This window comes from Hoplias malabaricus, chromosome 14 (assembly GCF_029633855.1).
Source record: "Hoplias malabaricus isolate fHopMal1 chromosome 14, fHopMal1.hap1, whole genome shotgun sequence".
Taxonomy (NCBI): Eukaryota; Metazoa; Chordata; class Actinopteri; order Characiformes; family Erythrinidae; genus Hoplias; species Hoplias malabaricus.
Window position 1 is genome coordinate 14,455,850 of NC_089813.1, and position 15,146 is coordinate 14,470,995.

At 38.9% G+C, this 15,146-nt stretch overlaps 1 protein-coding gene across 1 annotated transcript in view; it reads left to right on the top strand.

Annotated features, from left to right (window-relative positions):
- Nucleotides 1-15,146, top strand: part of LOC136666301 (Fc receptor-like protein 5) — a 116,126-nt gene continuing 100,980 nt past the window's right edge. The window contains exons 1-8 of the mRNA XM_066644397.1: nt 1-52; nt 3,429-3,554; nt 5,888-6,148; nt 10,059-10,328; nt 12,073-12,351; nt 12,466-12,804; nt 12,934-13,200; nt 13,351-13,599. Of these exons, the coding sequence (XP_066500494.1) occupies nt 1-52; nt 3,429-3,554; nt 5,888-6,148; nt 10,059-10,328; nt 12,073-12,351; nt 12,466-12,804; nt 12,934-13,200; nt 13,351-13,599 (1,843 nt within the window). The remainder of the gene's footprint in view (nt 53-3,428; nt 3,555-5,887; nt 6,149-10,058; nt 10,329-12,072; nt 12,352-12,465; nt 12,805-12,933; nt 13,201-13,350; nt 13,600-15,146) is intronic.

Here is a 15,146-nt window from a genome sequence, read left to right on the forward strand (position 1 = left end):
ATGACTGATACCACTGATTTTACTCAGTATCTGATCGGAAAGGAAATCGGTGGTAACGAACATCACTAGTGCTGATATCTGTGGCTGCGTGCATGAGCTTCTTTGCACATGGCAGGAAGGGAACTGAATGCCGGTCATCAAACATACATGATATATATATATATATATATATATATACATTAAAATAACTAATGATATAATAATAAATTACATTACACAAAGATAGTTCACGAGTCCAAGTTGAGTCTTAAGTCACAGTTTGAGGGACTTAAATGCGACTCGAGTCAGAGTCTCAAACTCGAGTCCCCATCTCTTCCACCATCTACTGCCACAGCAATAACGCACAATGAGTGAAAAAAATGTTTTCAGTAATTCAGTGATTCACTTTCAGTGATTGACTTCTGACACTGAAAGAGTAACGGAGCATGAATCTTAATCTGTAATCTTGTGATTCTGAATATTTTACTTTATAAAATGAGCTCCAGCTCTTTCAGATTTCTTCATTCTGTGTGTGTTACCTGCTGATGTTTCACACTAATACGTCATGTCCTCTGTTTCTCTCTCTGCTGCAGTGCTGGTTCTGCTCTTCCACCGTGGACAAACTCAAGGTGAATCATTACATGCATCTACTGAACTCTCTCATTATCATTCACATACACAGAGTATTACAGAGTATTCTGCGTATTAAATGGCCATGTGAGGACACAGACATTTGGACTGTGTTCAGAAGGTTTATTTTTTCTTCCATGAATATTTAGTTACAAAATCTGTTCCCAGAGCTGAAGTAGAGTTTTGAGGGACTGTGTACAATGTGAACAAGCTTGCATTCTAAGACCAAACAACCAGCAAGTGTGTTAACACCACCCAGACTGACTGTAACACAGTCTCAGTATAAGCTCCAGCAGTGCTATAAATGTGAGAGTTCATGCAAGAACATATGAAACAAAATGAACCCTAAATTCATTTCTTTATTAAGACTACTTTAACATGATTAATTAAGTATCAATTAAAATCAATAGATTTGTTGTGTAAATGTATTATAGAGAGCTCTGTGGTTTGTTTTCCAACAAAAGCTTTATAAAATCTGCTTAGTCACATGTTAAAATTGTTAGAAATAGAAACCTGGAGTGGTGTTATTGTTGCACGGTGATCAGAAATGAAAAATCATACAAAAATTAGTTTGAGAGTATGAGAATCATTATTACACTTACGCTGAGAGCTCATAATATGCAAGCTTCCAGCAAATAAAGGATTTATGCAACAGTCTGAAGATGGGAAATTGCACACTTCCACTCAGTTATCACTGATTTGACTGCTGTCTGAATATAATTTGAATCTAGATATTGAGTTATTTGGGCTTTGGCTAAATTTATTTTTAAAATGTAAGAAAGCTGTGGTGATTTGGCTGCTGTTTTGTCAGAAATGTTGCAAACATCTTAACTTTGTCTTCAAATTTGAGTCAAAAGCCTATTTTATTAGTTCTGCGTCAGTGGACACGCCGTGTTGAAATGGGATAAAAGAGTAGCCACTGAACATCTTTAACTACTCTGAGGTTGGAACTGTGGCCTCAGGTTTTCAAATGGAATTTTCCCACTTGAAAAGCAGAAAAGTTCAAATACCCTCTTGTTTATGAAAACAACAGAATACACTCACACACACACACACACACACACACACAGAAAGGTTTTAAAATATGATGATGATTGTGTTGTTGGTGAATCATAGTTGGTGACACTACTTTCATGCTTTTAGGACGGTAGATTATAATTACAATTATAATTATAATTACATTATTAGTAATTAGTCATGTTCATTACTAATTATTACAAATTACTAATAGCCGCGGTGACTGTTTACAGTTGTATGCAGCAGTTTGGAGACCCTCTGCTAAACCCACTAAAGAAATATAACTTACGTTTTAGTGCACATTTTCCACATTTATAGACATCTATTTTTTAATGTTTGTGTTTATATTTTGACAGACACTGGGATGATACTGAGACACAGCCGTGCTGTAACAAGCAACGTTTTACTAAGTGCCTTAAAAGAGCAAAATGTGCAAAATGGCACAAGTGAACAGACTGTGTTTGGCCTAGACTTGGTCTGTAGCCAGATTCAGGGACATCACAACCACCACACTTCATTCTGACAGTGAGCCCCCAAACAACAACACGTCTCACTACACACTACGCCCAAACACACAGAAACATAAGAGAAAACCCTCCCTGATATGAACAACCACCAACTGCAACATAAACCCCAAAATTAGCCCTAAATCTACGAACCGGGGGAGTCCGCAGTGCATGCTGGGAGCTCTCCTGTGAGACCCCAAGCCAGTGCCGCTATAATATATACTTTAAATCCTTCTGCTTTGTTAAAAAATTTTTTTAACAAAAACAGTGATAAAATGTGCTAAAAAATATGATGCAGGGCAAAAAGCAGCTGTGTTGACATCTGCACAGAAGGTTTTGTTCCTGTGACGATATACATTACAAAGGTACTTGTGATCTTTGAACAGAGAAACTGTCATCCTTTGAAACTGACTCCTTTAAAACGGATCATTCTGTTAATACATTTTTATTAATAATGAATTAAATGAATCCCAGACAAAACCAGAGTAAAATCATCACTTGATTAGTACAGGCTTGGGGTTGTGTTTTTGAGCCCCACCTCAGGTCACTGTCTGTGAGGTGTTTGGTGTGTTCTCTCTGTGTCTGTGTGGGCTTCCTCCAGGTGCTCTGCTTTCCTCCCACAGTCCAGAAACACATGTTGTTAAATGGAGTGGTTGTGCAGGAGTGTCCATAGGTGTGAGTGTGTGAATGTTTGTTGCCCTGTGATGGACTGGGCACAAGGTGGGGTCACACCCTGGACAGTTTAGGATTGCGGTTACAAACAATGAATGAACAAATTAATCAATTAATGAATTAATTATTTAATAATACATGATTCAGTTTGTGTCTTTTGTGAAATAAGTAAGATTATGTAATTAATTATAATTATTAAAATGGTTGTATACTGGAGGAGAAAGATCAGCTGTTTTGTTGAAAAAATGGAACACACTACAGAGAAAAACTAAATATCACATGTTGCTATATTTATGTTGAAACAAACACATGTCCAATGTTTTACATCTAACAAATAACTAGTTACTTTCCACTAAAATATAAAGAAATTCAGTCCATGAAGAGGAAATGATATAATGTTTAACAATGTCATTTGATCAAGGGGCAAATGTTGAAGAAAACTGTACATTGTAATTCATCATTTCATATCAACAGAATATAAAACCAAACTGAAAGTGCAGCCTGAGGACCCAGTTATTACTGGAGACACAGTTACTCTGAGCTGTGAGACGCCATATTCCACTGGATGGGAGTTTTACTGGTGGAAAAACTCTCAGAATTTACAACATCCTCTGATTCCTGAAGATAGACGCATCAACAGAGTCAGTGTAACAGTGTCTACTCCAGGAGAAACAAAGTTCCAGTGTGGAGTGGGCCAGCCAGGTGACAGTCGTTATTACTACAGTGACATCGTCCAGGTTACAGTTAGAGGTATGTATTGACTGCTACAGATTTCTATTTTACTAAAAACCTGAGTTCAGAACTGTGTGTGGTATAAGGACGACATCCCCCTCAGTGAATCTCCACAGTGGAAGGAGAACAAATCTCTGAAATTAATCTGTATCATGCAGGTGTTTATAACGGTAAAGGAGAACATTGGGCTGAACACACACACACACACACACACACTCTAGTTAGGCTGTTACACTAACTGTACCAGGTGTGAGTGATGTGTTTATTACTGTTTATAATATGATTTATTAATCTAGAAGTACATTATAAATATACAAATCTAATCTTTGCCTGTACTATAGCATCAGGGGATTAGTCTTTTAGGAGCCTCTGTGATTGCTTCTCTGGGCTCAGCACTGCAGAAACTGCACTATGTACCTTTTGGAGGAGGGTAGAAAACCACTCCCCCTCTGATCTCTGTAAAGTGCTGTAAAAATGAACTACACTAGGGGGCGCCTCAGCAGCAAAAACCAAAATCTTACCCAGTGTTTCTCTAAGTGTTGTTTATCTGATAGAGACCAGTTTGGTGGTTTATCAGGTCCAGAACATTTTTAGTTTTCTTCTTTTTTATTATTTAAATATTTAATTATTTTACTCTCCTCTTCTTTAAGCACATGTCTGACTTTTTTCATCTCATTGCAGCTGCTTCAGGGGCAAAACATACATTGATTCACTGAAACTGTGTATCGGGGGGAGGGGGGGGGGCGCACAGAGGTGTTTGAAAGGGGGTGCAGCAAGGCAAGTGTATGAGAGGAGTAATGCACGTCACTTGTAATAATTCCACTGTAAATGTGATTTGAGACTTTATTTTGATTTGTTCATTAAGAAGATGCAGGTTTGTAAACAGAAGTCGTAGTTTTGTAACATTTTGCCTTCAAATAGATGCTTTAGAATCCCGAAGTCAAGACTGAACAGGTTTAGGAGCTGGTTTATACCTCAGTGAGTGGGAAACTTAATAAAAGGGTGATCTATATAGATTTGCTCATATGTAGTAACATGGTTTTGTATGAAGGGAATCTCCGCTATGGTTTTAAGTGTATTGTCCTGTGCTGTTGTAAAACATGTTGTAAGATGTTTGTAGATGTTTGTGAAATGGATCTCACTCCCGGCCCCTTCTTTGTTATTGGAGACACAGTGATGTAAGACAAACCTCAGAGGAATCTGACAGTATCGTATCGTATGAATTTCAGAGTTTAAATTAAATTACAGTGGAGTCTGGAAGCATTAGATGTGTGTGTGTGTGTGTGTGTGTGTGTGTGTGTGTGTGTGTGTGTGTGTGTGTGTTGGAGTATGGGTGTATGCTCGAAAATATTCTCATCTATAACAGGGGCACTGCAGCAAAGGTTTAGGAACCACTGATCTAGGTTTATCCACAGCCACAAAGTGGAAAATACCAATAAGAGGAAATGTTTAGGTTGAAGAGTGAAAAATATCCCTTCCACAAATTGATAGAGCAGTATATAAGATTTTAACAAACAAATATGGAATAGACTCCAGTTCTGTCTTTCACTCAGGACAGTATGAGCATGTATTCATTATTAAAATGTAAAAGGAACAAATGATATAATTTACCAATGATGGATTTGTTTATAGCACCTCAATAAACACAATGAAGGGTCTACAGAGTGAACTGGGTCCATTTGCAGGTTTGTTCTAACACTGTGTTCTGAAGAAAAGGCAGATATTTAACAGACTTCATCATTTCATATCAGCAGTAAAACCCAGACTGAGAGTGGAGTCTCAGAGCACAGTCTTTACTGGAGACACAGTTACTCTGAGCTGTGAGCTGCCACAGTCGACTGGATGGAGATTTTCTGGAGGAAAGACTCTCAGTATTTACACCCTCCTCTGATTCCTGAAGATAGACACAACAACACAGTCAGTGCAGCAGTGTGTACTCCAGGAGGAACAGAGTTCCAGTGTGCAGCGCTCAGGGAGATTATTATTCTGTGTTCTACAGTGATACCATTCAATTACAGTCAGAGTTATGGGATGACTTCTGTTTCACAATTTACAAATAACTTGGGTTTAGAAATTTGTGATTTTTTTATTTTAATATTTAAAGTATGTCATTGTTCTCAGAAGCAAAATTTTTTTTCTCCAAAGCTAACTTTACAGGAGCAGTAAAAAGTTAATTTTATATTAGAAGTGTTTGAGTATTTATTGGTTCTTTTGTGAACCAAACTGTCCCAGAATAAAAGTGCAGTTGGTGTTTCCAGAGTCAGAGAGAACTAGAGAAAAATCAAAAATGTAAATACATGGTTTTGTTCTGTTATGATAAACATTTAAAAGCATTTGTGATCTTTGAACAGAGAAACCAACGCCTACAGTGAAGATCCAGCCAGATCAGAGTGTTTTCATCGGAGAGAGAGTCACTCTGACGTGTGAAATACAAAGTGGATATCCATGGAGTTATTATTGGTTTAAGGGTGACACACTGCAGTCTCAATACTCAAAGACGTACCAAATCCCTACAGTTGATGGGAATCATGGAGGAGCTTATTCCTGTAGAGGAGGACTTTCAGGCCGAATAAGAACACACACCAGTGCCTCTGTTACACTGACTGTATCAGGTGATTGTGACACCTTTATTACATTATTCTATTATTAGAGTTCATATAAAACTATATTAGGATGTTTTTATAAATCTGTGCTTCTCTCCTATTACAGCTGCAGGAGATTAGTTTTTTTAGGATCCTTGACTTTCCTCACCTCTGAAGTTCAGTTACATGTTGTTTGCGTTTTCTTCTTCTCAAAGATCCAAATAATACAAACACATTCAGTGAGATCAGGGGCCGAATTCACAGAAGCTTTCCTAAGAAAATGTACAAAGGATCTTAAGATAAACACCAAGTAGTTAGTAGTAAAATGCAATTAAAAAAAAATTCTAATATAGTCTTCCAATAGTCCTCATTATTTCCTTAAGACTTTTCTCAACACGTCCTTCATTGTTTTTTTCTTCTGTAGACAGAGTGTAATGAAGCCTTTCGTGCTGCATTTTACAGTTTATAACTGCTGTGAGACACATCTTTAAACATGAATCACCCATTATTCCCAGTATTCAGTTAAATCTCTGCAGCTGATGGAGAAATGGGGGAAAAGAATAATCAGACTAGATGAGCATTAGAAACATGTAAATAAACTAGAACTAGAAGTGAGGGTGAAGGAAATCTTTTAATCTTCTTCTATTAGTAGTGATTCAGCTCTTTAAACTGATCATTTTAGAGATTTAACTGAACTCTACTCAACTCTAAAACCAGTGTCAGGGGCAGAGCACAGAGTTCAAAAAAGACAAAAAACACGAGGTAAACAAGTACAAGATGCGATCCAAAAATCCCAGCGAGAATAAAGGAGCCACGATCAGAAACAGAAAAAGAGATTTAAAAACTGCAGGAGAAACCCGCTCAGAAATGTGCAGAGGATTCACACAACACTGGGCACAGAGCTCTGTGGGAGAGAGGGGGGGGTTTGAAGGGGGCTGCTGAGGGTCAAGTGGGGATCAGTTTTCCCACATTTTAAATGATTGTATTCTGAGTTTGTAAGGAAATTATAAACCATTAAATATATGTAACAGGTAAAAGTCAAAAAAGTCAAAGAAACTATTACCCCAAACACTAAGTGATACAGACAAACCACCCCCCAACCTGTACACAATTATTTTGTTGGGTACCCTTCCTCACTCACAGGGGCTTCAACTAAATGAGCAGAGACAGCAATGAAGTAGAGGGCAAAATTTCCAAATTTATTAGAAACAATAAAGAAAATATTGCAACGAACGCAATTCCTCAAAACAAACAAACAAAAAAAAATACAAAAATAATAAAGGTCCAAGTTACCGTGGTAGTCACGCTGTTCCAGTGGGTGCTAATAAAAAAAAGCTATACAATGTGGAAATCACTCACACCACACCACCTTCAGCTCGCTAGACCCATGGCAATACAGTGAAATTTAATACCACTACAAAATTTAATCTGCTTCCCCACTGGACAGCTTCCTACCAATGGCAGCCTGGACAAAGAAATACAACATTAATGTAAACAAGCACAAAAGAAAATGTGCCATTATTTATTCTATTTAAAACACTAATCTGCCCTCTTTCAGTAACACATGGAATAATGAAAAGAAAACCATCCAAGGTTATTACAGTGACACAAGGAGCCAGGCACTTCTCACGTGTACCGGTCCTCACAGAGAAGCATAGAGGATCAGAATAGCAAAACAATAGAAAAAACAACAAAACAGCGACTGGTGACAAGGTAACCTAGAGCAATGGAATAAAAAAAAAGACAAGGTTAGCCTGTATCCCATTGCTTCTCCCATGCAGAGTTAGGCTCTCACACATGCTCACAAACCCCTCCATTACCTTCGACCACTCAGAGGTAAACCTACAAAGTTTTCACTGGGGCTGGTCTGCTTCTGCACATGCTATGCCTCCCTCTGCAAAATCCCTGAATCTAATAAAAACACAAATCATACCGACATAAATAACCCTACACTTTACCATAGTTAGGTCCTTAAAATTCCCAGGTACTAATTAAAATGACTCCCGCCCCAGACTTCAGCTTTATTATTATTATTATTATTGCACAATAAACATCCATTAAAACATAACTGAATACGAATGTACACAATCTGTCTAACACTGTTTTACTTCCTACATAACTAATAATATTCATGTAATGGCATAAAATAAAACCATTACTACAATACTGACCCAGTCTTGAAAGTCCCACGTCACTATTTTGGCTCCTCAGCACCTCATCGCCACACCACACCAACCACACACCGTACTTCTGAAGTTCTCAGGCACTACCTTGAATCTATAAAATGTTAAACCCGTGGTTCAGATACCTATGCATAACTTCATTATGCTACAAAATCACTAAGCGTACACTTACAACACGGAAATCCCGACGTGCTGCCCGACCTATGCAACTGGTGTCCATGATACCAAACAAACACCAGTGCGCAGGACCGGTTAAATATGATTACCTAGCCAATCGGTGCGTTACACCACCACCGCTATACTACACAAACCCAAATCAATTATGTCGCCTTAGCGGTGAACACTTCACTGTGCCTCACAGGTGCCACCATAAAAAAAAGTGTCTGACAGGAAACCAAACAGGGGTGGACAGGTCCTACTTGTCACATCTAGACTGGTTTTCTGTGTCAAAGAAATGTATAAAACCATCCGTAAAGAAGTTGGTGATCATACTGAATACAGGGATGTACTTCCAAGTGAACACAAAACAGGTACGTTGGCTCATGGATTGTTCTTAGTCTTTGCTGCCAGTGAGTAACAGTCAGTGCATGAACCCCTAATTACTCCACTTGTTTGGCCAATCAGAGCGCGAGTCTAGGGATGCTAGCACTGAGAGGGTTCAGTGTTACAGTTTTGAACAAGAGAAGGAGTGGACCTATGTTGGTGGAAGGACTTTTTCCCTCATTGTGTGCGTTCAGATACCTGTAAGGGTTTATATTATTGTTGTTATACAGCTCCCTTAACTTAGATAATGTACAAATGTTATCATTAGTACTCCATACTGTAAAGTTGGTAGAACTGAGGTGTGAGATTAATGGTACACTAGTTATTTCAGTATTATCTCTCTGAGAAAATGGAGTTATTTACCTTTTCAGACACAACACAGTGTGACTTTGCTCATGTTTCTACACCCAGGCTGTGTGTCACTCTCTTGCCCTCTCTCCTGCTCTGGTTTGTGATGACTGTTTCTCTGTGTTTGTTTTGGTTCCTGTCGCCTCCTTTGTCTCCACCTTAGCCCTGCCTTAGCCCCACCTTCTAATCAGGGTCTCCATCTGTGAGCTGGTAATTAGTTACTTGCCCCTATCCTCCATGAGTTCAGCCTGGTAATCAGAGAAGTGAAGAGACATTAAATGCTCTCACTGCCAGGGATAAAGCTCTGTAAGTAGCTTGATGGACTTAGACGGAGGACCGGTCCCAACACGAGATGATGAAAGAGAAACTTAGACTCAAAGTCCAGATCAGTGTCAGAGAAATCACAAGGAGGACAGTTTCCAGAGACAGATCAAAAACCAGTGTCAGGGGCAGAGCACAGAGTCCAAAAAAGACAAAAACACAAGGTAAACAAATACAAGTCGGGATCCACACATCAGTTTGAAGGGGGCTGCTGAGGGTAAATGGGAGACGGGTTTGGGGGAATTTAAGCAAGACTCTGTAGTATATGTAGTAATTTCTGCTTAAATCTAATGCCTGAAAATCATTTTGATGCTCCACTACTCCAGTCTCAGCACTGCTGAAACTGCACTTTGGAACTCCTGGTGGAGGGTAGGAAAATGAGAAATGAGCGCAGTTATGTTTTCAGACGTATAACACAGTCTAACTTTGCTTATCTGTCTACACTCTTAGTAAATGACTGTAATAAACAGAATATTCAAAATACTAAAGGCAGCAAAGTGTGTTTCTGAGTGCTTCTTATTTCCAATAAAATTATTTCACGACAGTAAAACCTCAACCTACGCTGACATCAAACCGTAATGGATCTGTACTGAGAGGAAACCCAGTGACTCTGTACTGTACACTGGGTCAGTCTGCTGGATGGACCTTCTACTGGTTCAGAGACACACAGAGTCCTGAGATCAACTCCAGCTCCTCCATCTACACCATCAGCTCCGTTAGTGACTCTAATGGAGGTCAGTACAGGTGCAGAGCTGGCAGAGGAGACCCAGTCTACTACACACACTACAGTGATGCACTCTGGGTAACCGTCACTGGTGAGTAAGATACTTTCACTAAGTGATGATATTTATTGCTATTAGGACTGAACATGTAATGATTTATATTTACATCACTACACACACAAATAGTCAACATTATTCAGAATTCATAACACATCTTCCTTCCACAGCGTCACATATTTATCTGTGAGTTTTATCAGGGGGTGGGGTGGTGTGTGTTTGTGAAATGCAGTATTAGAAGATATTTTAGAAACAGGCAGCGACAATGTTTTACAGGAAATAAAATCATCTTCTAATTGATATGATTTGATGAATTTTGCTTTTAATAAAACTAGGGATGTGAGCTAACAAGGAAGTAAGATTAAAAGTGTCATGTGCATAATCACTACTCAGAATGGTTCTGGAGGCAGCACTGACTTTGAGGCAGAAAGAAGGTGATTAGTTTCCAGCCAAAAGGTGGGATGAAGATGATTATCACACATCGGGCGGATATTTTCAAATACAGCGCTATAAACTGGTAAAGCTCTGTCTAGACCTCCGTGGTTTGCCTGCTCTGACGGTCAGAAATGACTTTGGAAGAAATAAATGTGCAAAATAATTATCTTTTTTCCCCTGTAGATTTGTTGCAGAATGTTATAATGCTCTGCTTCCTCAGAGGCAGCAGTCGTGCATTTCCACTTTGTCTTAGCCTCTACCTCAGAGGAAGCAGAGCATTATTGTATAACATTCTGTAGCTCCTTCACAGACAGCAGAGTCATAACTCCAATGTGCAGGAAACTACTTCTACAGAATCTGCCTCAGAGGCAGCAGAGCATTATATCATTCCTCAGCTTCCTCAGAGGCAGTTACATTATCCTCCATTCAAGCAAAACATAACAAAGATTTCTGCAGCGCTTCCAACTAATTACAAAACAGAACTATGTAAAGTAACAGAAATGTAAAGTATATTGCACATTTCTTTCTTCTAATGTCATTTCTGACAGAGCACACACTGGGTCTAGGCAGAGCTTTACTGGTTTACTGCATGTGTTTGGAAATCTCCACCGAATGTGTGCCATCAAATCAGGTTCATCCCCCTCCTTTTGGCTGGTAACACTTTGACCTCAAAGGCAGCACTGCCTCCAGAACAATTTTGAGTAGAGATTTTGCACATGAGAGAATAAATATAGCTTCATACTGACTTTAAAAATGAATGAACCAGCTCTAATTTTATTAATTTAACTGTAATGTGTAAATAATTCTCAGTGGTTTTTCTGTCAGATTTTCAATAAACTTAGTTGTGTTTTCTTAAACATTAATCAGCTCAAGGGTCCAGTTTTATAAATAACATAAACCTAAACAGCTCTGCTTCCCGTCATAAAGAAAACATTTGTTTTTCTTACAAACTGAAAAGAAAGATTAATAATAATAAATAAATAAATAACCCGACAGTTTCAGTGTTCAATCTAAAGGTGGAAAATAGGGTTCTTTGTATGAAGCCAGTTTTGATTCACTACAAACCACTCACTGGTTGTTTAAACAACATTTAAATTAAAGGTAATGTACCAGTTTAAGGATGTTTTCTAGATTTGATCATTTAACTAAAACCATTTGTGGTGAATTAATTCAGGAAAATCTTAAACTGATGTTATGAATCTCTTAATGGTCATCTTTTCTAATAAAATATTTTAACTCTTAACATATTCACTAGTGAACATTTCAGTTCTGTTTATTTAATATATCAATTCATATAACTAACAATAATAAGTTAAATTCATAATATATTCTCACTTTTTTACAGATAATCCTACAGCTGTGGTGTCCAGTGTAAAGCCTGATGAACATGTGTTTAAAGGAGAGAATGTCACTCTGAGATGTGACATAGAGGCAGGAGGAGACACTGAGTGGAATTACATCTGGTTTAAAGATAATAATGAACTAAAGCAGTTCAGTAGATCACAGGAGATTACAGTCCGCTCTGTTACAGAGTCTAACAGCGGTAAATACACCTGCAGAGGGGAGAGGAAAAGTGACTCTCAGAAGTCAGAGATCAGTGCTGCTGTTACACTGACTGTGTCTGGTGAGTCTGTGGGTTTGAGGTGTATTTTCTTGTTAATTATACTGTATGTAATAATCTTCTCCCTGTGTATAAACGTGTTTGTGTCTGTTCTATTCTCCATGTCGTCTGTGTCAGGTGAAGCCCAGGCAGTATTGAGTGTGTCTCCACAGAGCTGGCTGACTGAAGGAGACTCAGTGACTCTAAGCTGTGAGGTTAATATCTCCTCTGAAGGCTGGATGTTCAGCTGGTACAGAGCTGTTCCCTACAGACAAGGTTTAACCCAGATTACAGATGTTCATGGTAAAGTGGTGTATTCTGTAGAGCTCCTGTCAGACAGCAGAAGAGGAGCTGGAGGCTCCTACACTCTCAGTCCTGCTGCTCTGTATCACACAGGAGTTTATGTGTGTGGAGCAGAGAGAGGAGAACCAGCCTTTCACACACAGTACAGCAGTCCACAGCCGCTATGGATCACTGGTGAGGAACTAGAGCCAGTGAAGAATATACAGTCAGAACAGTCTCACTACACTTCTGTTGATTTTTACAGTGAAAATGAGTTAATGTCCTCTACAGGAAACAGACTTTAATACTTCTGTGTATTTTCAGGTAACTCTCCTCCAGTGTCTCTGATCATCAGTCCCAGCAGAACTCAACACTTCAGCACTGACTCTCTCTCACTGAGCTGTGAGGGACACAGAGACTCTGCTGGATGGAGAGTGAGACGATACACACACAGTGAGAAGGTGTCCAGCTGTTCTTCAGTTCCAGGGTTTACCTGCAACATCAGCTCCCTCTCCACATCAGACACTGGAGTTTACTGGTGTCAGTCTGAATCTGGAGAGAGCAGTGATCCTGTCAACATCACAGTGCACAGTGAGTCTCCACTATTCTCATCAATAATAGAGGCTCAATACAAAGGAATGAAGAGAAGTATAAAAGATTTTAATCATTTAATAACATTTCAAATGCAGTTAAGCTCTTTACCACAGTAACACTTTATTTACTCCTGTTTCTATCCTGCAGATGGTGCTGTGATTCTGGAGAGTCCTGTCCACTCTGTGTCTGAGGGAGATTCTCTGACTCTCCACTGTTTATATCGCTCCACAAAGTCCTCACACCTCCCAGCTGATTTCTATAAAGATGGAGTACTTCTCCAGAAGCAGACGACAGGAGAGATGACCATCCATAAAGTCTCAAAGTCTCATGAAGGTCTCTACCACTGTAAACACCCAGAGAAAGGAGAGTCTCCACGGAGCTGGATCTCAGTCAGAAGTAAGAAGCAGCTTCATGTTATTTAACTCTAACTCTACAGTAAAACCCTTAAATATTGTGACGTCATGGAGGTGATGAGACTAAGTCATGAACTTTTATTGAACTCTTTAAAGGACAGTAGGAAAGGAAGCAAGAGAATGAGCAGCAATCTGGGCTTGATGTGTAGCGAGATTCAGAGGCACCACACACCCTAAGACCACATCTCACAACACACGAAGCCCAAGAACACATGCAGCAAAAATACAAAATCCCCCCCCGGAAATCACAAACACAGCACAAAACCCCCTTAAATAACCTCCGCCTCCAAAACAACCCTGAACTAACCAACAGTAAGTATTCTGAGAAACTTGGCATCACCACAATATAAATGAATAAATGAAAGTCTGTTATTTGTCCACTCTCAAGGTCTGGACTTGATGGTGTAATAACAGGAGTGACTGTGGGGCTGAGTGCTTCCCTGCTCCTCATTATCATACTGGGCCTGTTCTGCTATTACAAGAAAAACAAAGGTTTGAAAACTGATTTTAACCATGAAGAAATTATGTAAAAAAAGTAAAACCAGGTCGTTTAGTTCTGACAGAGACAATGTGCAGGCTGTTCAAACGCAGATGATTTCTTCACGCTATGGTGTGTGTTCTCTTTGTCAAACACACATTCTTGTTTTAACAAATACACACAAGTGAAAAAGATTATTTTGCTTTTATTGTGGGGCAGGGTCTCTTTTTACTTTTTTTGGAAATCAGTGGAACACCAATCAAAGTCTGAATCTGTGGGGAGCTGCACACTGTCTCTCAGGATCCTCACCACTGCAGACAGGTCAGTTTTCACTGTCGACAAACTCACTAACATTTACATTTTACAATATTGACTATGTCATTCTAGAAGATCTTATTTCTTTTAATAAGAAATGATCCCAGTAATATGTAGTTGATGAATATATTTGATGAATGATATGAGCCGGTCTGAAAGGGGAGGTGAACACTGAGAAAGTTGGGGAAGTGTTCTGGGAGGTTGCTGTGAGCTGGGAATCTGGGCCCCTGTCACTCAGCAATCAAGCAAGAGTTGAAGGAGTGGGTGGGATTTGAACCTTTTCGTCACCAGAAACTGAAGGGAGAAGGAAGGTTTTTTGGGTGTAGCATGTGTAGGAGGAGGAGTTTAGGACACGGTCATTCCCCAAACTTATTTCATAACTTGTTTTTAACAGTTATTTTCCTCTTTAGCTGTACTTTATAAAGGAGTGTGTTTATGACGTGATAATACAGTGGAGTCATTAATAAACAACTTCTGTTCCAGATGATTCTGCAGCTTTGTCCAGTGAAATTGTGTATGCCAATATTGTGACAAATAAAAAGAAAAAACCCAAACAAAATGGTAAGATTTAAGTTAAATTCTTATGTTATTCTGTGCAATTCTGTGTATTTTACATTTTCTCTTTAAAAAATATTCTATATCAGAAGATGCAGTGATAACAAGTGATGTCACATATTCTGAAATTAAGGAGGAATCACCAAAACCCCATGGTAAAGGTATGAATTACACACTGCATA